Consider the following 24,105-nt stretch of genomic DNA (forward strand, 5'->3'; position numbering starts at 1 on the left):
CGTTTCAGGACCCAAGGAGACAGAATATCATAAGTACACTCTTGATAATTTGTATTGAACAGGAGAATTCCATCGAGGAGTTAAGAACACGGAGTCAGGCAAACTGGGTTTCAGGCCGGAGACCCAGCTGCTGCCAAGCCTCACCGATAACAAGGAATCAGGTCGCCCCTTAACCTCCCGCGGCTTCCTGAGGCCAACACGCCACGATGTGTGTGAGGCCAGCAGACCAAGGGCAGAGACTTGGCTGCGCTCTGCTGTTATTTTCATTAGGAATGTTATAATTTGCAAAAGGAAAGCCTGTTTGTAATTTTCAGGAGCATCAAGGAACCAGTCTGGTTCTAAAAGTGTCTTCTAGTCAAAATCCAAAGAGAATCTTCTTTAATGGATAGAGAGAATTATTTTAATCGGCTTATCATTTCCTACCAAATGTTCGCTCACTGAGGTACTTAGAGCCACATTTAAACCCTTAAACTCCTCCTAAATCATCCTTAATTCTAAATTAACAGGAACCAACCTAATACTTTTGGGTACACGAGTGTGTATGTGTGTGTGTGTGTGTGTGTTGAGAGACAGAAACTAGATATGTATATGCATAGTATACATACACTATCAGACACATATGTATACACACACACATAGGTGTGGGTGTGCAAACACACCCACATGAAATTCAAAAGCGAAAATTATAAATATGACAATAGGCCTCCCACCCCATCTGCAAATGAGGAGATTTTTTTGGGTGGCTTCAAACCATTCATGTGGCCTGGGCTGAACAGAAGTGATTCTCTGCTGACATCCAAACAGGCTCACTTGACATTCAAAGGGCACAAATCAGCAGCACGAGGCCCGGGGTCTGAGCGTTGCTCAGAGACCACACACCCGCCCGCCCACCCCTCTGTTCACAGGAGGAAATGAGAGGCTGATGGCCCTGCGACGGCCAATTCTTCCCTCGGCAGAGGTGACAGTAGAAATTAAGGCAGGAGTCTCTTCCCACTGAAGCACGGAAACCGTCAGGGTTAAAACCAATTTGATGACAGCATACCTGGAACACTGCCCCTGGGAGGAAGAGGCTGCCCTGATTTAATAGAACCTTCCAGACCGCCCCAATGCAATTGCTTTCAAGGGCTGGGTGGGAAGCGGACCCTCTATGTGGAGAATTTACCTCCCTTCGCAGACTGTCTGTCTGTTCTGCAACACCTTCAAGCCGATCTTTTGCCCATTCCTTCTGTGGATTTTCTTTTAATAAAGCTTCCTAAAAAGAACAAAGTAAACAAATTACAGTGCTTCATAACAAATTTGCTGGCTCTTGACTAAATCGCTTTTGTTGTTCACAGAAAGAAATTCTTTCCTTGAAATTGCATTAAGAAATAAAATGGATCACATTTACTTAAGGGTTGATTCTAGTACTATGTCTCTGTGCTGCCATTTTTTGCATTACATTTCCTATATAGATATGAAATTAAAGTCTCATATGTCATGCAGAAGCAAATATTGCCACAGTTCTGACATAAGTCTGGTTTAATTTCAATATCAGGGTCACATAAGTTTTCACTATCATTGCTAACATCTTAAAAACATTTACTAGGCTGAAATGCAAAAGTATTATATAAAGAATAGCTTTTGTGATTCCTAACAATTCAGTGCTTAATTTAGGCTAACACTCCTCTAATTTTGTTACTTGTATGGTTTTAATTTAGTCTTATACCAAGCCTGGGAGGGGGTTGGATTTTTGTGAAGGGGTAGGGGAGTCAAGGACGTTGCCCACGGAAGCTGTGAGGCTGAGTGGACAGTTTAAGAGCTCACTGAATACTTTACATAAATATAATAAGTTGCTTAAAAATTTGACAAAGTCAGGGCTCAATGGGTAGCTCAGTTGGTTGGGTGTCTGATTCTTGATTTTAGCTCAGCTCAACCTCTTGGGCTGGTAAGATCGAGCCTCACATTGGGCTCCACGCTGGGTGTGGAGCCTGCTTAGGATTCTCTCTCTCCCTCTCCCTCTGCCCCTCCCCTGCTCGCTCACTCGCGTGCTCTCTCTCCCTTTCGAATAAATAAATCTTTTAAAAAATTGACAAAGTGGTTTAAATAAGAGCAAGTCATTGAAAAACAGTTAAAACTTAAATCAAGTATTTATCTTACTTGATAAATTTAAAATATAGTTATATTGCTAGGGTCCATACTGACAAAATAGTATTGATTATTTGTGTCTATAGTGTTTAGAAATTTAAATTTTTTTGAGAATTTTTTCCAAGAATTTTTTTTGTCTTTCAAAAACGTTTTATTCCATCTGAGGAAAAAAAATATAAAAAAACACCTTTAAGAGTTCCCCAACCTTTCTTTATGGACATTATGTCTATAGAGAAAAGACCACCATAAACAAGAATGAATGGTTGAAACAGCCAGATTCACACGCCTCAGGAAATGTTAAGTCTAAGAAAAGTTCTTTTATCTCAAAAAGGCATTCAGGAAGGACTATCCCTTTCATTACCACATGACACAGTGAAATGATGATCTCAGATCTGAATGTACAGGTTTTAAGCTAAATGAAGAACCTAATTTTTTTTTTCCAACTAGAAGAAAAAATGCTTACAGTAGAATGCTGTCTACTAAGTCAATTTTTTCACTCTCACCCTCTTGCTTTGGACCCAGATCCTGTTTGACTAACATAAAACTATGATTTACCCCCAGAGATTTTTAGATAGACTTCTAGGGGGGAGAAAATTTTGTGGCTTACATATCCGGTTAAGAATACATTTACAGAAAACAGTTGACTTTCAGCATATTCCAGCATTAAAAGAAGATAGCATCTATTTTTTTTTTTTTCTCCTGTATTTGTTGTAGGACAACCGCTTTCAAATATCCAAGGAGGCGTGAATGGGCTCTTGTCTTATCCCAAATGGCAGAAGGGTGGTTGGGGAGGGATTTATATGGAGACAACTAAGGAACAACACTTGAATAATTAGAGCGGCCCACAGGGAACAGGTTAGTGCTGGGATGCTGAATTCCCAGGTCACCCTGCAAAGAAGCCTGGATGCCTGGTGAGAGGACAGACAGTGACAAAACACTGTCCTCAGCAACTCTCTCTCTCTCAGGGACATAGGTTTCTACCAATCTCTGTATTCCCAGAACCTACCCGGAGAGATTTTGTTGTATTTTCCAGGGTTGACAAAATTCCATATGGGACAGGGATAATGCTGGTGAGGTTCACAGAGAGGATGGTGTCACCAATATTCCCTAAGTCATTCAGCAGCACGCCTACACACTCATCATCACAAGCTAGAAGAAAAAGAAGTTGAGGTCAATGCAATGTGGTGTGCACATTTTCTCATGGGTTTGCACTAGCCATTCTGCAGGACACATCCACGAGCAGAGCACATGGCAAGACTTGCATAGACCACATCCAGTCTCGTTCCCCCACCACCTGTGTGCCTGGGAGGTAAGCAGCAAGTGCTGAGCCTTTTCTCACACAATGCCACTGAGCCTCAAATCAGATCAGTGACTTCCTCGGGTTCCCACAGAAAGAAACAACTGATCCCCTGTGTGGATCCCAGGCCTGGTGCGTGTTTTCTTCTACCGTTCCGACCTTCATAGTGCATTCACTCTGATCTTTGACTTGGACCAATGGCAATGAATTCCAAATGCACTTCCATTCAGAGCCTGGCCTGTCCTATCTTCAGACAGTTTGCAGACACGCTAACTTTATCCCACTGGTGCCGCAGCAGGAACACAACGGAGAGAGAGAAAATTCTTTAAACACTGAGAGGAGGAGAATACCCACAAACACAATCGCTTTCCAGTAGAATGTGCCTCGGTTTGCATTCCTGGCATCGGAGCCCCGTGGCGCCTGGTCTGCAGACGCACTGCCCAGACTTGCGGTCACAGTCCCCGTGCACAGAGCCACGCGGGCTGCAGTCACACCTCTGGCAGGTGCCACCCGGCGCTCGAGGGTTCCCGTGATAGCCGGAGGAGCACCTACAGAAAGGAAGATACACGTGTGGACAGTAAGATCAACACCAGCCAAAAAACACACCAGCTTCCGTCCAAGGACAGCGATCCTTTCTGCCAAATGAAAAACAAAGAACACAGGCCCATGGACCGCATTCTACTGGCTGGGACTAGTAATAAGATTCCATCTCAGTCACACACATCCAAACCGATAAAGTCTCCCACATCAGGTTAGTAAAACCGTCCTGTCTGCATGAGGGTGGGGGATGTGCCTAGTGACTTCCGTGGGCCACCCCTCAACGTACCTTTCACAGTACTGTCCTTCGTAGCCCAGAACACAGGCGTCACAGCGGAAATCGGCATCACCTTCCAAGACGCAAGTGGGGCTGAAGCTAGGAGGAAAAGAAAATAGCTTTTTGAATTCTCAGATCTATAACTTCAAGTCTCCCTTATGCGACTTACTCATTACTCTTTGGATGGGTGACACCAGACCACCTTTCCAGGGCTGAAAATCTAGTGGGGGCAAAAAGAAGGAAAAAAAACACGTGACTGACACAAACACGTCCGTCTCTCATATCCAAAAGATACTCAGTGGACACCCGCCCAGGGACAACCGAGGGCACCGCGGAGTGCAAGACTCGACAGACTGCCACGGATCTGTGCGATCCCGCACCTGACCACGAATCAGTCACCAAACCAGAAAGCTTGCCAGGTGGGAAGGGTCTTGTTCTGTGACTGCAGGGCATTATCACCTGGCTCCCGGGATGGAAAGGGGACTGGGAACCGGGCAAGACCACGAGCAAGCGTGGAAAGGCGCGGCTGGACCCATGCTGGTGACTAGCGGGAAGGGAGGCAAGGAGAAAAGGCAGGGGAAAGCCCGCGCACGGGAGGCCTCGATCTGAAAATAAATGAGCCTAAAGGTAGGGAGCCATGTGATGCGCCTTTAGAGGCAAAATGAAAGAGCCATTCAAAATGTAATAATCCTCTCAGGTCTCCTCACCCAGGGATTCAGCTTTGGGCTCTTTCCTCCCCGCAACCGCTGCCTCCCCGTTTTAAATGACCAAGGCGCCTTGCGCCATCTAGTGCCGTGTCTGGGTATCTGCAAGCAGCGGAGAAAAACCGCAGGGAGAGCCTGATGTTTTGACCTGTGCGGAGTTTCCAGGATGACAGGCTTCTCTTATCCGCCCCGCTTCACTTAGGACTCCCCCCACCCCCCCCCCCACTTTAAAGACTAGAGGGACAGGCTTAGTGGAAGCGCGAGATGTGTAGAAAGTAAAGCATGTCCGCTATGGTCTCTCAGACGCAGAGCTCACACAGATAGAGGTTTCTTACCTTTGCAGTGGCTTCCTCACATGTAAAATTTATTAGTGTGCATTTGGGGGTGGTTAGAACATTTTTTTGTTTGCAGAAGTGAAATATTCAAACACTACACAAATGTGCAAAGTAGAAGGTGAACTATCCTTTCAAACATTTCTCTGGGCTCATAGAGCCATGGAGCTATGGGCATGGATACGTGTGGAGATACGAATTTTCACCAAAACAGCATATCATGTTTTCAGTTACTTAACTGGCCATTTCTCCAATTCTGCGGATACATATATATGTAGTTCTCATCTCAGTGTTTGTACAATCTTTCACTGTGGGTGTGCACTACATATTTTGTATTTTATACATATATACATATTTTATATATATAGATAGATAGACAGATAGATATTCCCTATACATAGATATTTCGTTTTCCCCTGCAATTGCGGGTGAATTTAATATAGCTAAGCCATGCTAAAATAGATCCGTCTTTACACACACATACAAATGCTTCAATAACTTAGATGACAGGTGTGGAATTGGGGAGTCAAAATGGTTAATACATATTTAACACAAAAAGTTAAATAGTAGCGAGTATAGATTTTAGGACGCTTGCTAGTTTAGAAGGAAGCTAACAGTGCCTGTCATTGGGTACTCATCATCAAGCATCACTCACTGGGAGACCATAAAGGAAGATTCAAGCAATGATTACAAAGAAAGCTCCATTTTAGTATACTAAGAATTGGTTTTCTGTCTGTACATGTTCAATGTCTTGTCAAATAGTCTCGGTGATGGTGAAACGGTATTTATGAATTACAAGTTCATTTAAACCAAACAGGACCTACAGATATTCCAGTTTCCGCATAAAACCTCTGCTTCTTTTTTGTGTTCAGAAAAGTCTGAGCATCACAAGTTCAAGACAGAGCCTGGCCCTGTCTCATCATCATGGAGCACTTTTGCACCTCATCAGTCATGGGCTTAGACAAATTTTAACCCCACTCCCTGAAACAGGAACTGAATGCTTTTTATCATTTTTCATAAAATCAATAACAACCCATCTCCAGGTATGCTGGATAGAGAGGTCGGAGGCTAAGATTATTCTCTGTGAAACAAAAATTGAAAGTCCCTTCTTGACTTGTGCCCATTCGAACACCCCAATATCAACACAGAGATTTTGCTTTGGAAAAGATGCTCTTCAAAGGCTGGGATCATGAACCCTTTCTCTTAAACGGAGCCTTCCTCAATTAGTTAAAACAGGCCACCCCGAGAGCCTGTAAAATGAGGCGGAGGATGGAGGCAGCGGAGGATGGAGGCACCCAGCATGGGTGTGCAGGTGCACCTGTGCGGGCTCACCTGGCGGGGCCGCTGCGGGGACAGGCACACGGAGAGCAGTCACCCACGGAGCCAGTCACCTTCCCGTAGTACCCAGGGGCGCACACATCGCAGTGGTCCCCGGCGGTGCTGTGCCTACAGTTCTGGAGCCCCGGGTTTCGAGAGGAGAGGAAAAGAATGGGAAACTGTTTAGAAATCACTCTTACCTGGTAATACTTAAGCAAGACATACTGCTCATATCAGGGAGCACTTTTTTTTTTTAATAATAAAGAAGGGAGAGCATTTTATTCTTCCCATTTTAAAAATCCTGGAAACACTGCCATCTCTGACCTTCATTCCTTATAATAGTCTAGAAATTAATACAGTCTTTGTATGGAAAATATACACAGGGCTAAAATACATATTTTATGCACACATACACACACAGAGGGCTCCTAAAAGCAGCCAACTTTCAGTTCCTTAAAATAGGAATCTGTAATATATAGCAACAAATGATTTGAAGCACATCGGTTTTGCACACACGTGGGGTTCACTGATCACATGTGGGGCGCTGAAAGAACAATAGTGAACAGATAGATGATTTAGGAAACAGGGAAGAAAATGCCAGGTGTTACAGCACCCCCAATAGATTTTTGCAATAACCAAATCGTTTCTAGTTATATTGGACGTCATCATTTCCATGACAGGTCCTACGACTCTGCCATTAAAAAACTTCCTGAAGCTGAAAGAGCGAGTTTTTGTTGACATTTCCGAGATAAAGAAGTCTGCTTTGGCCCAGTGGGATCACTGTCCACACAGCCCCTGGACCCTGGATTCTATGGCCAATGTAAGTAAAGATGGGTGACAATGACAAACTAAAGGACACGCTATCCGTGGCAGTGAGAGAGGCTATGGAAAGACACCTTTTTATATATCTGAAACACTATTTTTAAGTTCCTTTTGATTAAAAAATATTCCAGTATTTTTGGTTTTAAAAGTACATTCCTATCTCACCTGAAGGAAGTAGATTTTATTAGGATCCCAAATGTGTTCTCTTAAGAAATAAAATTTGCAACCTCTTAAAAGGTGTTAAATACTTATCTTTTTTTTTAAATTTTTTTAAACTTATTTGACAGATAGAGATCACAAGTAGACAGAGAGACAGGCAGAGAAGAGGAAGCTGAGCAGAGAGCCTAATGTGGGGCTCGATCCCAGGACGCCGGGATCAGAGGCTTAACCCACTGAGTCACCCAGGTGCCCCTGAATCCTTGTTTTAATGATACAACACAAGTCTGATGCAGAATATTAGATGGGCGAGGACTGAGCAGATTTCGTGGCTGTCACTGATAACATCACCTCTAGCACCAAACGCTCCCCAAATACACAAAGGATTGTGGACTTCCTGGCTTTCTGGATCCTAGAGAACTGAAGGCAAGCTGCCCCAGGGTGGCAGGGAAATGAGAACCCGTTAATGTCCACTGACCTGCAAGATGAATTCCTTGCTGTGGGAAGTGCACAGAATAGGTGTGCCAGTCGTTCAACTGTAAAACCACTCAGCGGTATCTCCTGGGAGCGGGTGCTCAGGGATAGGAACTCCAAGGGTATCTTGGTGGTCCTGAGTCTCCCCACTCTTTCCAGGTCACACTTCTGACCAATCGTTTTTATGATAATTCCGAGTCCCAGGGACATGAAGGGGAGGAGGGACACCTTATACGCTAAATGACAAAATCAGATCCAAAATGGCCTCGATGCCCACCTATGTAATAATCCATAAGGGGTGCTTACGGGATTTTGTCAAATGGAAGTGCACTGTTGCGCTAAATCACAAAAGAGACCTCACAAGATGAAGACTGGAGAGGAAGGTTAAGGTCCCATGTTCAAAGGGCAAGGACTCAGGATCTAAACATGTGAAAAGAACATAAGCATCTTTGAGTCTAGTCAGCCCAGCAGAGGCAGCGGTGACCAGGCTGGCAAAACCCGTGGGCTACATCCACAGCACACCTAGCGTCAGAGAGCGATGCCCCTTCCGCACCTGGAGCAAAGGCGCTGGGCTCTGGGAAGGATACTTTAACCGCAGGGTGGTACATGCATTCTACCTTTCCACTGAACCTTTGCATTAAACAAAGCAGATTTCATCTCGGAAATGTCAACAAAAACTTGCTCTTTTAGCTTCAGAACCTTCAGACCAGGAGGGCTGAAGATTCAGGACCTGCAGGTATGCGAAGGAGTACTCTAACCCATTTCCCAAGTTACTAGTTAAGACACTGCCACTTTTCACACACAGACTTGACCTAGCAGTTTGTTGCAGTGGCTCCAAAGATTCAAAATGCACCAGTTCCAGGAATGATCAGGGCTGCCTGAAGAGGAGTTGAGCTGCTGTGGGAGTGAGCTTCCCATGGGGGGAGTGTGTAAACGTTCATTAAATAACTGCTTGGCGTGAATGTTGCGGTTCAGACTTAAGCCATCTTGCAGCAGATGTATCCATCGTGGAGTACTGTGAAACTGAACAGATCCAGCTGACAGCGCTTCTGAGTTCCAGGTAACATCTGGCCAACCTCTCCCTGCAGAGTGGGGAGCTGTCCAAAAGCGCTCTTTGTTGATATCAGGGAGACTCCTTGCCACAGTCTTTCCTGCACTGGGATATGAAGGCTGTGTTCTTTCTCAGGTACGAATCAACAGGTCATCTGCTGATCTTAGAACTTTGTTCTGGGGGTGCCTGGGTGGCTCAGTCATTAAGCATCTGCCTTCAGCTCAGGTCATGATCCCAGGGTCCTGGGATCCGGCCCCATACCCAGTTGCCTGTTCGGTGGGAAGCCTGCTTCTCCCTCTCCCACTCCCCCTGCTTCTGTTCCCTCTCTCATTGTCTGTCAAACAAATAAAATCTTAAAAAAAAAAAAAAAAGGTAAAGAACTTTGTTCTGGTGGATTTGGGCTAGGAAAGACAGGGTAGTAACTGAACATCCTAGGAGTACTCAATCTTGTTAAAACAGCCCACCATGTAAAGATGCAGCGTGAAAGAACTGATCGACTCCTTTAACTGTCCATGAGACCTTTGTCCCCATGCCTGGCCAAGGGACATTTCCCAGATAATTGCATCTCGATTTCAGTTGCCTGAAATCAATTTTCCTTAAATTCTTTAATGAGATTTTCTCATTTTCTCTATTAGGACTTTTTGTCTGGGGCATGAGCTGATTAAAGTGAATACAGTTTTTTTTAATAGTGTTGTAACTATCTGCATCTTCATTAAGGCCATTTCACCTGGTATGACTGGAATAATTCTTTAGTTCCACATATATAATGGAGTCAGCAAAGGTTAACGCATATCTTTTTAATGGGGGAAAACCATGCTGCGCGTCAGTTTCTAAGGTCACCTGAGCTCTGACGTAGTTCAGCAGTGTTCCCGGCAGAAATGACCTTCCAATTCCACAGATGAAAAATGCATCCAAATAGAAGACCGGTCTAGAGGGGCTGCAGGTGGTTGGGAGCCTGCTGTCCTAATTCCCCCGTCCCTTCCCTTGTGTCTAGGCAATGCCCAGGAGCTCTAAGCCTTCAGGTATGTCTTTCTTGGTGTGCAGCTCATTCCCCTTCATGGAGTTGTTTTACCTGAGGTGAGTTAGTCATGGAACAATTTATACAAGTAACCAATGTTTCTACAAGAGTTACTATTTAAAAAAAAAAAGATTTCCAGAATAGGTAAAGAATATCAGATTATTCTAGGTTATCAATAAGGCCTCGTCAGCTTAATCAAAATCACAGACACAAGAGCTGGTCCTCGGTCAAGGCGACAAGACTTCCATCTGGGCCATTTGTTCCTTTTCGGTGATCAGAGTTCTCCTTATGTTTCTAAGACCAGTCTTGGTGTAGGGCATTAAAAAGAAAACCACAGGCCCAACATGGCATCACTTAGGCCAAGACACCAAACCAGGGCTATTACATAGCCTAACTACAGTTGCAACCTTCCCAAGATGTATTTAATCAGTCAGGAATTTTCTGATCAGCATCAATGAGGTAACCTGTCACATGGGCCCTTCCTCCCTGAAAAGGAAGAGGAGGTCCCAAACCCAATCAGACCCCTGCCCTCCCCTCTATGGGAAAGTGATCTCACCTAGAACAATCCTTTCTTTTCCCTAATAACTTCCTTGCCCCCCCGCCCCCCAACATTCTATTTTGTACAACTCCTCAGAGCTCCCCTCTAGCTTGATAGATGGAATACTGCCCAAATCAAGAACCACTCAATAAAGCCAGTTACAGCCTCAAATTTTGAATTTTGTTTTTAAATAAAGGAAAGGTAGCTGAGAAGCAAATGCATACTAAGACATCTAACAGAATAAATATTTTTCAAAGAAAAAATGCAAGGAGAGAAATAAATGTGCAACATGGGCATAACTTATTATAAGACCCCAGGTGACCCAGTTCTAGGACATAAAAGTCTCATCTAGTTTGACTCTAACCACCAACACTGCAAGTACCCTTAACTCCCAAATTGATGCCCACAAACAAATCCATGAAACCAGGACTTATAAAAGGTTTTGCACTAACAACATCTGACCTCTTAGCGGAGCCTTTCTGAAGGAAATTTATACAATGATACAGTTAGTAAAGTTTAGGCTCTCTCTAAACCAAGAATTTTGTAGGACTCTGGAGCAGAAATTCAAATGCCTCCTCTGAGAACCCACACAACAAACCTACCAGACACTTCCCAGTTTCCGGGTCACAGGTGTCACTGTGGTTGTTGCAACTGCAGGGTACGCAAGGGGCAAGCAGAGGGCGGGGTCCACGGCTCCTGCCTTGCGGGAGATTCCCCCTGTGGTAACCAGGTGCACAGTCCTGAATGCAGGCAAAAGGAAATCAACAAACATGATTAAAACAATGGACAGAAGACTTGTAATGAAGCTGACACCAATTTCACTTCTGATCGCCATTTACGATCAATATATTCTGGGACCAGGTCTGTTGTGTGAGGTTTTTTTTCCCCCCACACCAACCAATGTTTGGACACCCGCTGCGTGTCCCACAATTTAATTCTGACACTACGTGCCTGGAGATAGCACCCAATCTTACAGGTTAAGGGCTCAGTTCTAGAAGATTGGCCATGTCCCACAACGACGGACACCAATACCAAGTCCAGATGGTCACTTGTGCTTCTGACAACTGGCTATAGATTGGAGGTTCCAATGCCCCCCTCCTCGGGTTTGATTAATTTGCTAGAGTGGAGTGCAGAACTTAGAGAAACGTTCTAGGTACAAGGTCACTGGTTTACTATAAAAGGATGTAACTCAGGAATAACCAGATGGAACAGATGCACCAGGAAGGGGCCTTGGAGCTCCCATGACCTCTCCGGGCACGTCACGTGTTCACCAACTAGGAAGTTCTCTGAACTCTATCCTTTTGGCTTTTATGGACTCTTCCTTACATGAGTATAATTGAGGAGATCACTGGCCCCTGGCTATTGATTCAACCTCCAGCCCCTACCCTCTCCCCTGAGGTTTGGGGGTAGGACTAAAAGTTCTCCAACTTGATGGTTGGTTCTTTTGGTGACCAGCCTCCATCCGTAGATGACCTAGGAACTTTTCAAAAGTCACCTCATGAACATAACAAAAGACACCTTCATAGATCTCATCACATAGGAAATTCTAAGCATTTAAGAACTCTGTGGTAGGAAACAGGGGATGAAAACCAAATAGCTATTCTTATAAATCACAGTATCACAACTTGAATAAACATTTCTCCAAAGAAGATACAGTTGGCAGATAAGCCCCTGAACAGAAGCTCAACATCAATCATTAGGGAAATGCAAATCAAAACTACAATGAGCTAACGCCTCACACCCGCTAAGATAGCTACTATCAAAAAATAATCAGATTTGTCAAAGATGTTGGAAAAATGGAACACTTGTGCACTGCTGGTAGAAATATAAAAAATGGGGCAGTGCTGTGGGAAGCAGTAGGGCAGTTACTCAAAAAGTTAAAAACAAAATTACCACATGACCTAGCAATTCTTTTGAGCATAAGCCCCAAAGAACTGAAATCAGGGTCTCAGAGAGACAACTGTATAGCCTTTCAGGGAAGCATTACTCATGACAGGCAAAAAGTCAACTCAAGTGTCCACCGATGGATGAATTAACAAACCAAATATGATATATACATTCAATGGGATGTTAATCAGCCTTAAGAAGGAAGCGAATTCTGATACACGCTACAACATGGATGAACCTTGAAGACTTTAGGCTAGCCAGGCATTAATATGCCTGGGATTCCACTTACATAAAGGACCTAGAGTAGTCAGATTCACTGGGAAAGCACAATGGTGATTGCCAGGAGTTGTCGGGGAGGGAGACTGCGGAGTTTGAGTTTAATGGGTACAAAGGTCTGTACAATGATGCGAATGTATTTAGCCCTACTGAGCAATGCACTTAAAGATGGTTAGAACAGTAAAGTTTACTTTTATGCAATATTTAGCCATAATTAAGTTTTTTTTTTTTTTGAAGAGAACACTTATATAATTCAAACTCTGATCATCACTTGGGAGTTGCTCTAACAAGCCTATTTCAGTTCGAAACAAGAAATGGATTTTATTTTTTAATTTAAATTCAACTAGCCGACATATCGTACATCACCACAGGTAATGAATTTGAACCACAGTCTCCCTACCTGACACGAAAATCCAGCCGTGCCAGGAGGACAGAGACACTTCTCTAGGAGGGACGCCACCTCCTGTCCCGGGGGCGAATCTGCAGCCTTCCTGCCAACCTCCATGGAAATATTTGAGATTCTGTGAAACCGTTAAGAAGCATGAGAGGGAGCATTCATATGGAGAAAGACACTTTCTAGGAATCTGGCACATTACATAATGAATTTGCACATATATTAAACCAGAGCTTTCCTGCCAGTTTGTGGCAGGAGTAGGTAGGTAGGAGTAGCTCCTACCCAATTGATTACAAAGGAAACGTGTAAGAGCACATTAGGCCTGTCATTACACAGTGGTGGGCCCCAGCTGACATGTAAGGATTTAAAAATAATATTCCACAAAGCACATCTGAAACAACTGAAGTCCTAGTTTGGCCATAACGTAGTAGTTTCCTTTATGGGATAAGTACTAAATGAGCAGGTGACCGCATTCTTGATGTGTCATGACAAAGAAATGCTATTGAAACTTAAGGGCAGAAAATAGAATTTTTGTTTTGTTTAGTTTTATTTATATTTTAATCCTCATCTAAGATATCACCATTATGTGCTTATATTTTATGTCCACATTAATTGGAGGATGGATCATCTAGGTCATTTTCCACATATTTCATATTCATATTTAATAAAGTTTGGTGAGGAACCAAGTATATATATATATATTTGTGTATACACAGACACACACTAGTAAAGGTAGGAAGTAATAAGGGTGAATCAAATCTCTTCTATTTGATTTCAAATTAAAAAAAGCTTTTTTCATTCTAGAAGGTTCCAAGTACCTGCTTTGCTGTAATCCTTGACCGTAAGATGCTTTGATGAGGATGTACTCAATGTTGCTAAGGACAGACATGAAATCTGAGCGCGTGACAGGTTTTTCAGAAACGGAGTTAAAATACTTCCAAAAGTTCTGCAGATGAGAAACACTTTCAATCACATTCAAATTATAAATCCTCGGAGGCTTATGAATTTAGGAATTCTTTTATAAATTTCTCCAGGAGGGAGCCCGATCCTGTGCACGACAGCAAGCCTAACCGAGGAAGCTCTCCTGTCCCATCCCAGGGGAGCAGCAGCTGTGCCAGCCTCGGGCAGCAGCAGACACACGTCACCTGCACAGGGCCAGCCGTGCGGCCCACGGTCCTCGGAGTCTGCGTGAGTGCTCGATCGCACTGGCCAGGCCCATTTGAGCCCAGAGACTTCACACCATTACCTCCACACAGATGGAGACTTGTGCACCACGGGTAAAGGATTTGGGATGCAATTCGCAGCAAGTTAGCATAAGCCTAGCATAAGGTTCTTGAGCATATGGAATTTGAATTGTTTCTACAAATCCTGCTAAGCCTACTGGAATTCTGATCCCGGGTGGTCCAGCTCACTCCGATACTAGCAGCTTTGTCATTCTACCACACCCAGAGCTAATGTCTCACCGTCAAGGGGTACGTAGGAAAGGAGGACATCCTCACCTCTTTCATTCCCACTTCCTGCTCTTGTCGTACTCCGTTCTCCGGGGCGGGCAGGTCCACGTAAATAACCTGCTTTCTGGTCCGGCCCCCTTTGATGAGCACTTGGGGCTCAAGGTTGAAGGTGCCGATGCCGTCGGAAGAATAGAAGGCCACGCTGTACTTCAGGCTGCCGCCGTAGGCCAGGAGCTAGGGGGTCGTAAACGGTTGACTTCTGACATGGCCCTGGCTTAAAACTATTTCTTTACAAGCCTGCTGCCATTTGCAAGAAATCCTGGGTCCCAGAAATACATCACATGGGTGGAATCGGTTGTCCGGAATTTGTGTCTTTTTAATTCTACTTAATTATGGATTCTTAAGTTGACTCAACCCATAGCTTTTTTTTTTTTAAGTGATGTTTTAAAAAGTTTAAGAAAACTTTTATTGAGACATGTCTGGCATGTAAAAAGCTGTACATATTTAAGGTGTACAACTCAGTGGGTGTGGGGAGGAGGTTACACGGGTGAGGACCCCAACCCCATCAAGGCCACAGCCATCACCTCCCAGAACTTCCTCTCCATGGCACCCATGGAGGTATGGCCAAAGTAACAGATCAGGGGCGTAATGGTCCTGATTCTTTTCAGGCTCCTCTGAATTTAAAAGGACCTAGAGCTATGGGAATGCTGGACACATATTGGAAATTTTAAAGATCTGGGTGATTTCACACATGAACGCCACTGTTTATTTAAGCAAAGTGGTGCCTTCAATACCCTGTTATACCAGGTTTTTACTTTCCCCCTAAATGAGTATCGATTTGAGAACCACCACAGCGCTTGGACTTATATTAATAAAAAACAAAAAATTTGTTGAAGGACTGCTTGAGGAAGGAGAGAAATAATTGGATTTGATTTTTAAAAGATTAAGATTTTATTTTTAAGTAATCTCTACACACAAAGTGGGGCTCAAGCACACAGCTCAGAGAAGCATGCTTTTCTGACTGAGCTAGCCAGGTGCCCTTAAAAGATTTTTTAAATTATTTTTTAAAAGATTTTATTTGACAGAGAGATAAAGAGCACAAGTAAGCAGAGCGGCAGGCAGAGGGAGAGGGAAAAGCAGGCTCTCTATCCCAGGACCCTGGAATCAAGACCTGAGCCGAAGGCAGCTGCTTAACCAAATGAGCCACCCAGGCACCTCTGCGCCCCCAAAGACTTTCAAATAGAAATTATTTGAGAGCCATATACATTTGGGGGGATTTTTGTAAGCATTAAACTTCTCCAGCTCTACTTAGAAAAGGGAATAACCACCTCGGTTAAGGGTAGGCTAACGCAGTCCATCATGATTTCAAACCACACCTGTGTCCTGGGGAAACGCGGACTGGCTCTAGGCTGGTGGGGGAGGGGAGCTCACCTGGTCTCCCTGGAACCACTCTGGCAGCCGCCAGTAAAACGGCTCTGCATGCACGTGCCGCCTGACGGTGACGGCGTCCAGGAGGACATCGGGGGCCTGGTAATACACCCCCTCAGTCGTGCCCTGGAGATTGCTCTGAGAAACCACACGCAGGAGGGGCTGCCCTGAGCCCAGCGTCACCTGGTCATGGAAGGGAAGAAGAACAGACCTGAGAGCCCAAGTTTACTCCTCACCTTTGATTCGTCGGATTCTACTACGGTTTCACAGACCGGGTAGCTTCAGTATTAAAACGGGAGTCCCAGAGACACCGCCTTCCAACTCCAACACCTGGGTTCATAGAAAAACTGCGTGTGTTTTACACTACTGCCCTGAGGGGCAAACTTGCTCCGCTGGGGCAGGATTCGGTTACATGAAGGAAACTGGTGTGTGCTGCAGTTCTGGCTTCTCTCCAACGAAAACTTTTGGTAGATTAGCTCAGGAGCAACCCTGAGCGCCTTCAGCCCCAGCTTCACTGATTTCCTCGGATGGCAGAGACAGAGCTCGGATTCGTAACGAACCTGATTAGCTTCCTGGAATTTCTGATGTTCTAAGAGCAAAATTTAAAGTCCTTGACTCTGTCCCCTACTGTCACCCGACTTCCCTGGAGGCGGCGCAGGGAGGGAGGGAGGGTTTAAAAAAGCACGTTAGCACGTTTTCCCGCATGTGTAACTTACCGGTGTCCTCACATAACCCTCCAGCTCGGAGCAGACTTGGGACAGCCCGAAGCAGAAGCAGGGGGTACATCCCAGAGGGTCATCGGCGCGGAGGGCGTAGGTCCCAGCTTGACACTCGCTGCAATGAAGACCCAACACGTTTTCCTAAAGAAGAGAAAGCAAGACTCATTTATTTTAACCTGAAAAGAGAGAGAGAGAGATGTGACTTCTGAACAGAAATGAAACACAAAAATAATTTTGGACCCGCAAGCGTCCCCAAAGCAGCTGTTTCCCTAGGCAAGCGCCCTAACCTCAAGGAACATCCACTCCCTCAGGCACCACGGCTGACTCATCAGAATCGTTGTGGAAGCTTTGGGAATATATAGGGTCCCTGATTGAGCTTCTCCTGGAGCAAACCCCAAGACGCCGCCCTGAGGACCCAGGTGACTCCGATAATGGGTCAGGAGGAGGTGATCACTGAGGCGGGCCCCTCCCATTCTGATCTCTGTAATGAAAGCTGCTGTCGCCCAGGTGGTAAGCCAGATACAGGCTCACCGATGTCGCCATGACCCCCAGGCCAGAGTATCTGCATGAGTTTCCCTTCCTCCTCCCTAGTCACTAAGCAGCCCACTACTCTCTCTCCTGTATCACTGACACCTGGAAAAGCCCCGGCGGAGGTAACCAGTTACCTCCTAATAACATAGCGCAATGGGGAAACCAGTGGAAATACACAGAATTAAACAGGAGGTTGAAATCTTACCTGCCGGGAAAATACAAAACACAAATTCCCTTCATCCTAGCCAGTACATATGAAACAATAATTACTCACCAGTTAGAAAATCACAAATCTTCTTTTATTTATTTTTAATTTTTAAAAAATCTGGGGAGGGGGCAGAGGGAGAGAGAGAATCCCAACCAGGCTCCATGCCCAGAGTGGAGCCCAGCCTGAGGCTCGGTGTCACCACCCTGAGATCACGACCTGAGCTGAAATCAAGAGTTGGACACTCAACCCAGGTGCCCTGAATCACAAATCTTCTTGAAGCCCCGTGCTATCTATTTTACTTGCATACCCAAGATAGACAGGCTGCTCAGCCGCCTGGAACAGCTGCCAGAAAACTCAGAGTGTTTTTCCATTCAGGTCTATCATCTGACCCTCATAACGACCAGTAAAAATTCCATTTAAAGAATCATCCATTGTTCTAGAAGAGCATACACAGAATTTAAGGTCAAACCCAGAAGGTAGTGAGGACTCACTATGAGAAGTGTCTGAAACCTAGCTGCTGATGTAAATGGTTATAGATTTCATTTGTTTGACAGAGAGAGCATGCAGAAGCAGGGGGAGAAGCAGACTCCCCGCTGAGCAGGGAGCCCAAAGCGGGGCTCCATCCCAGGAACCCAGGATCATGACTTGAGCGGAAGGCAGACGCTTAACTGACTGAGCCACCCAGGTGCCCCTGATTTAAATAGTTAAAAGCCCCAAAGTTGTGGTGATGAGTGAGAGAGGGGGCCGTTACCTTGCAGGAGCAGCTACCGGTTTCTGCTGCACAGTTGCACAGACCCTGTTCCTCATCACAGGTGTCCGCCAATGTCCCTCGAGGGTCACAGTCACAGGCCACACAGTCTGGAAAGTCTCTGTACCCCAGGGAGCACTGATGACAGCTGGGTCCGCCGAAGGCTGGCTTACACCGGCAGTGGCCAGTGAGCACATCGCAGCCGGGACTGGAGGCCCCAACCCCACTACAGTTGCAGGCCTGGGAAAATAAACTCGCTTAATTAAAAGGCACATTTTACATTTGCATCATGTACACAGGTTACAGAACACTAACTGTGCGGACTTTATACGAACACGGGGGTCACGACTCACTTTGCCATGAGCCAACAGGATGCAGCAGCTGCCAGCCTGGACTGCTGTGCCTCGCTAGGGCGCACATGCACGGGGCTGACCCTGTGCCCTCACACCCAACCCAGCAGCAGCATCCTACACGTCAAAGTCAAGTCTGTTTTCAAAAGGCAAACTATACCCAAGTTCAACTGAGGAAAGGTACCCTGAAAATAGAACCATTGCAGATGGGCTTCAACCCCCCAGTAAAATGACTTCTGCCCTTCTCCTGGAAGATCGTGTCCACGGCAGCGTGTCTGTCAAGGGCACTAAAATAAAGTTTCCAAACCATCAATTCCACGGTGGGATTCTTGGAGAAAACTTAGAATAAGGTGCTTTAAGGTGGCTGCTTCTTGCACCTGGATGCCTGACCCATACTGAGCTTTAAATAGAAACCACGGAGCCGGTCAGCAGGCCAAGGTCAAGGGCACACATGAAAGAGGAGTGAACCTTGCTCTGGCAAAGTGCTTCCCAGCGATGGTGGTGCATACCTGGCATCCAAGCTCTAGGTTGTGGCCCCAGTATCCGTCTTCACATTCATCACAGGTGGTGCCCCGAGTATGAGGAGGGCAGATACATTCCCCCGATTCCGGGTGACAAGTGTGCTGTGTGTGAGCACAGTCACAGGCTACAACAGAGACACACGCATCAGGACCCTCGTGCAATAGAGGGGGTTAGAGCAGATGCCACAGGTTTGCTCCCTTGGATTCACTATCTAAACCGTTCTTCTAGTTCCTAATAGAGACCTTGTGATTCCCAAGACCTATTCCTGTCTCTCGGGAGGGGGATCTTCCTCCTTGTGGAGAGATGTGGTTGCAAAAGGGGTAATCGGGACACAGAAACAGAAGCAGGTGTGAAAAACAGGCACTACGGAGCATTGATTGTGTGCCAAATGCCGTGGTAAGGACTTTACGTCCCACATGAAAAGTAACTTATGGGTGGAAATTATAACTAGCTTCTTTCTTCTACAGACAAGGGAACCAGAGCTAACTGAAGTAATTAATCTAAGTCCCCACAATTAGTAAAGCCTGACCAGAGATGACAGATGAATTAAGCATGGGATCAGGAAACAGAAAAAAAAAACATAGGAAATCCTCCATGTTAAAAAGAGAAGAAGTAAAGGAGCTTAAAAGAACTGGAACTCAAAGGAGAGCTCAAAGAAAAGTCTGGAAATCATGATCAAGCCTCAGATAATGCATTCCAGAGCTCACGTGTACAGCCGCCATCCTGGTAGGCGTAGAATCCGTGTGCACACCTGTCACACTTCTCCCCAGCCACGCCCGGGACGCAGCGACACCGGCCATCCTCGGAGCAGTCGTCTGACACAGAGCCTGACACGTTGCAGTCACAAGGCAGGCACCCGAGCCCCGAGTCCAACCCGTAATAGCCAGGCTGTTGCAGAGTGGGGGCAGGAGCGTGGAAGCCAAAGTACATTTTAGTTAGCCATGAATCCTTACAAGCATGTTTCCCAAATCAAACGTCAATGTTTCATAGAATCCGAGTGGTCATGACATCACTCCAGTCCTTCGTAAACTGAATACAGACTCTGTAAGTCAGGACACCTGGCATTCACCAGCTGTGCTTGGGGCAATAGCTCTATCTGGCAGTCCTGAAGGGCATTCCACTTGAATCAAGGTCAAGGTATCAATTATAGAAATCACCGACAGGGGGCGCCCGGGTGGCTCAGTGGTTTAAGCCTCTGCCCTCGGCTCAGGTCGTGATCTCAGGGTCTTTGGATGAGTCCCTCATTGGGCTCTCTGCTCAGCAGGGAGTCTGCTTTCCCGCCCCCTGCCCCCTGCCTCCCTGTGATCTCTCTCTCTGTCAAATAAATAAATAAAATCTTAAAAAAAAAAAAAAGAAAGAAAGGAAAAGAAATCACCAACAAACATGTGAATGTCTGCAATGGCCAGTAGGTGTCTTACCAGGCACTGGTCACACTGCCGTCCAGTCACATGTGGTTTGCAGTCACAGAGTCCAGTCTCCAGATGGCAGACATCAGAAAGGGAGCCTTTCCCGTGGCACTCACAGGCTAACACACACACAAGAGACATATTTGTGCCCATTTCTGGGTGCGGTTGTGGTAAGATCCCTTAATCCCCGAAGGAAAAACATTAAACATTCATGTTTCAAATCCTAAAACTAAAAGAAAAAATTACTCTGCGAGAACTTTTAATTTAGTGTTTTTCCAAAGAGTAAGCCAACCCAGGGTTGGTGGAAGGAGCCATTTCACAGAAAAACCACTGAGGCTTTTAAGATAACAATTAGCAAATGATCTTAACCAATTGCATGAATTCCTTGAAATCGTAAAAATGAGCTACCAAGGTTTATCAACGAATCTTCATAAAAAAAAAAATACAATGGAGATTTCAAAATCAACTTAGCCCTCTGGTCTTATTCCGATCATGTATGTATTTAATATTTCAAAGCTCAGTTATAACAATCTAAATAGCTAATATTACATTTCATAGTTTAATGTAAAACATTTCCCTGTTCTAAGACACGAGTCATCTGTAGCCCCAATATACTCACCTTCAAGCCAAACATTTCAGTTTTACCTACGGTTATAAGGCTGATGTTCAAAACTACGAAGCCCCCACCTTTGCAAAGTGGTACAACTTAATGGCTCCTGAAGTGTTTAACTGATATTTATAGCACAGCTGTCAATATGTACTTCATTGAAAATATCTAATAAGCTCTTGACCAAATACCCCAGAAATGTGCATGGTCTTTGAACACTTGGACTCCGGAAATGTACATTCTCTCATATGTTATAATGATAGAAGAAAAGGGAAACTCCACACATTCTCTCAAGCCGAGCATACTTTGTCCCGCGGTGATTGGCGGGGGATTGTGGTAGATGCTGGAAGGCTGAGTTTCAGAAGAAAGGCAGTGGAATTCTGCCTCTGTAAGGGACTGTGTCCAAGACACCTGCGGAGGTGTTCCCCGGTGTAGGTGGACTTCTAGGATTCCCCCCCAGGCTGGGCAAGGGCAAGTGGCAAGGGCCACTCACCGCTGCCCATTTCTCTAGCTTGCCCTTGAACACGCAACTCACTTTTGCATTAAACATGGCTCCTGGGGGGGCCTTGCTGACCCTGGACAGACTGCCCCAGCCAAGGCCAGTCAATTTCTAGAGCAAGTAAACAGCTTGCCTGCCAGACACCTTTCATAGGCAAACAACCCCATCCAGAGCCCCACGCCCGCAAACACCTTCACAGGAGCCCTCTCCTTCATTTGGGCTTCATTTCCTCTATCCCTCTGACCTCTCACCCCAAGCCCACATCAGACAATTAGGGACAGCTCCTCTGCCCCAGAGCCTGCTGAAATTATTCAGAGTAGCCAATCCTAACCGTGCTTACCCTGCCTTGCCCTTTCCTTCCTGAGGAAACCACAACAAAGGCTCTAGCCCACATTTCCCCTCCCGACCAACCTGGGTGCTTCCGGAATACCCCCCCACCCCCACCCCCAGGGCCTTGGTGTGTCCCCTCCTCCTGGCCTCTGCTGGCCTTGCCATACCTAAATAATAAAACCTGTATTTTCAAACACTCCTCAGCATCCAACTACTCTCAGTTGTCTCCCGCAGAAAACGGTAGACACATTTACTCATGTGCGTACATGCACTCGCGTGCGCGCGCACACACACGTCTCTGTCCAAGGTCCCACCTCCCTGTTGCCCTCTCTTCCCTTCAGCACCTTCCCATTCAATCTTCCCCTCCTGCCTCTTGGTTGCTAAGACTGATCCTCGTGAAAAGTCTCCCCAGACTTCCCAGTAGCAAATTCAAACAGCACATTCTGGGTCTTCAACCTGCTGTGTCTTTCTGAGAGATGGGACCCGCCACTCCTTCCTTTTTGAACCTGGCTCTCACTGAGGTGAGGTACGACCTCTGGTTTCCTCACTCCTTCTTGTGTCTCACCCTCCCTCTTCCCCTGCCTCTGGGGAAAAGTCAGTGTTCACCCTGTGATCACCACAAAATACTGATGATAACGAATTGTATTTCCTGCACTGGCCCTTTGTGCCTGGGTCACGTTCTAGTATATTTCATTGAAACTTCATTATAAACTGAGGAGGAAAGCACTGCAACTTTCTTCCTCTTTCAATGTGAAATCTAAGACTTAGAGACATGATGTCTCACAGCTATTTGTAGTTGTCTTTCTAGGACAACAATTCTAACAGTAAATAGTAATTATTACTAAAAAATTGTTTGCTCTGGGAGCACCCAGGTGGCTCAGTCAGTTAAGCGTCGTCTGCCTTCAGGTCAGATCATGATCCCAGGGTCCTGGAATCAAGCCCCACATGGCAGGGGCGGCGGATGGTCTCTGTTCGGTGGGGAGTCTGTTTCTCTCCCGCTCTGGCCCTCTCCCCACCAGCTCATGCTCTCTAATAAAAAAATCTTAAGTTTTTTTTTTTTCTGTAAATAATAATTTAAAATAGTTACCAGAAACTGACTGCTAGGAGCTTCACATGTGTCTTAATTCTCCTAAGAATGCCACAATAGAAAAATTACAACTGCTTAACTTGAGTCATATAAGGTTCCTTGAACAGTAGAGCTGTTCCTACAGCTTCTCCCTCCCTCGGTTGCTCCCTTGCTGCCCTGGAAAACCCGTTCTGCACGCACCAATCCCACTACCACACCGAAGCTGATGAAGCCTCAGGCTCTATTTCTTCCCTGATCCCTGCACGTCTGAATATCCAAACGCCCCCCCCCCCCAATCCCCTAGGAATTCCCATGTCAGCAATATTGAATACTGGCACTTCCACTGGGGTTAACTAGTATAATACAGGACTAGATTCACATGCGGGGCCTCTGGGAAGTCCATAAGGAGGATCCCATTATAGGCCTGAGAGGATTTCTAGTGAAATACCCAGAAATAACAAGAATTCATCTCATCAAAGCTGGGGACAGGAAAGAGGAAATGAGAAAAGAATAAAACTTGTAAATGCGTGGAGACGAGAAAGAATCCGGGCAGTGTCAGTCTGTAACCACGCCAGCTGCCTGGGCCACCAACCTGGACCCAGACCCCAGTCCTGCCTGTCCTGACCCCACCCCCTCTCACCCTCCAGTCAACACAGAGATTTCCTAGTTTCTTTTCTTTTCTTTCTTTCTTTCTTTTTTTTTTTTTTTTTTTGATAACATTTCTTTATTAGAGAGAGAGAGACGTAGGGAGGAGCAGAGGGAGAGAGAGAATCCCAAGCCGACTCCCCACTGAGCACAGAGCCTGACGTGGGGCTCAATGCCGGGCTCCACGTGGGGCTTGACCCCACAACCCCAAGATCGTGACCTGAGCTAAAATCAACAGCCCGAGGCTCAGCTGACTGAGCCACCCAGGAGCCTGGAGAGTTTCTAGTATCTTCCCTTTTACCCCCATGACAAAGGCTCTAGTGGAAGCCCTCATTAACTTTCCCAGCAAGTTTCTTTCCTGGCCTTGTCTCTCCCCTGGTCTGCTCTGTCC

The 24,105-nt window shown here is 45.7% G+C and overlaps 1 protein-coding gene across 1 annotated transcript in view; it reads right to left on the reverse strand.

The window, feature by feature from the left end:
- The window catches only part of LAMA1 (laminin subunit alpha 1), a gene marked incomplete at its 5' end in the record, with an annotated part of 156,939 nt that overhangs the window by 45,097 nt on the left and 87,737 nt on the right, over positions 1 to 24,105 (reverse strand). The window contains 15 exons of the mRNA XM_080821508.1: positions 1,163 to 1,252; positions 3,131 to 3,273; positions 3,776 to 3,969; positions 4,248 to 4,334; positions 6,604 to 6,725; positions 11,250 to 11,387; positions 13,211 to 13,331; positions 14,023 to 14,150; positions 14,704 to 14,889; positions 16,087 to 16,266; positions 16,800 to 16,943; positions 18,293 to 18,529; positions 19,149 to 19,285; positions 19,869 to 20,049; positions 20,580 to 20,686. Of these exons, the coding sequence (XP_080677634.1) occupies positions 1,163 to 1,252; positions 3,131 to 3,273; positions 3,776 to 3,969; positions 4,248 to 4,334; positions 6,604 to 6,725; positions 11,250 to 11,387; positions 13,211 to 13,331; positions 14,023 to 14,150; positions 14,704 to 14,889; positions 16,087 to 16,266; positions 16,800 to 16,943; positions 18,293 to 18,529; positions 19,149 to 19,285; positions 19,869 to 20,049; positions 20,580 to 20,686 (2,195 nt within the window). The remainder of the gene's footprint in view (positions 1 to 1,162; positions 1,253 to 3,130; positions 3,274 to 3,775; positions 3,970 to 4,247; positions 4,335 to 6,603; positions 6,726 to 11,249; positions 11,388 to 13,210; positions 13,332 to 14,022; positions 14,151 to 14,703; positions 14,890 to 16,086; positions 16,267 to 16,799; positions 16,944 to 18,292; positions 18,530 to 19,148; positions 19,286 to 19,868; positions 20,050 to 20,579; positions 20,687 to 24,105) is intronic.

This window comes from Martes martes, assembly GCF_963455335.1.
Source record: "Martes martes genome assembly, chromosome: 13".
Classification (NCBI taxonomy): Eukaryota; Metazoa; Chordata; class Mammalia; order Carnivora; family Mustelidae; genus Martes; species Martes martes.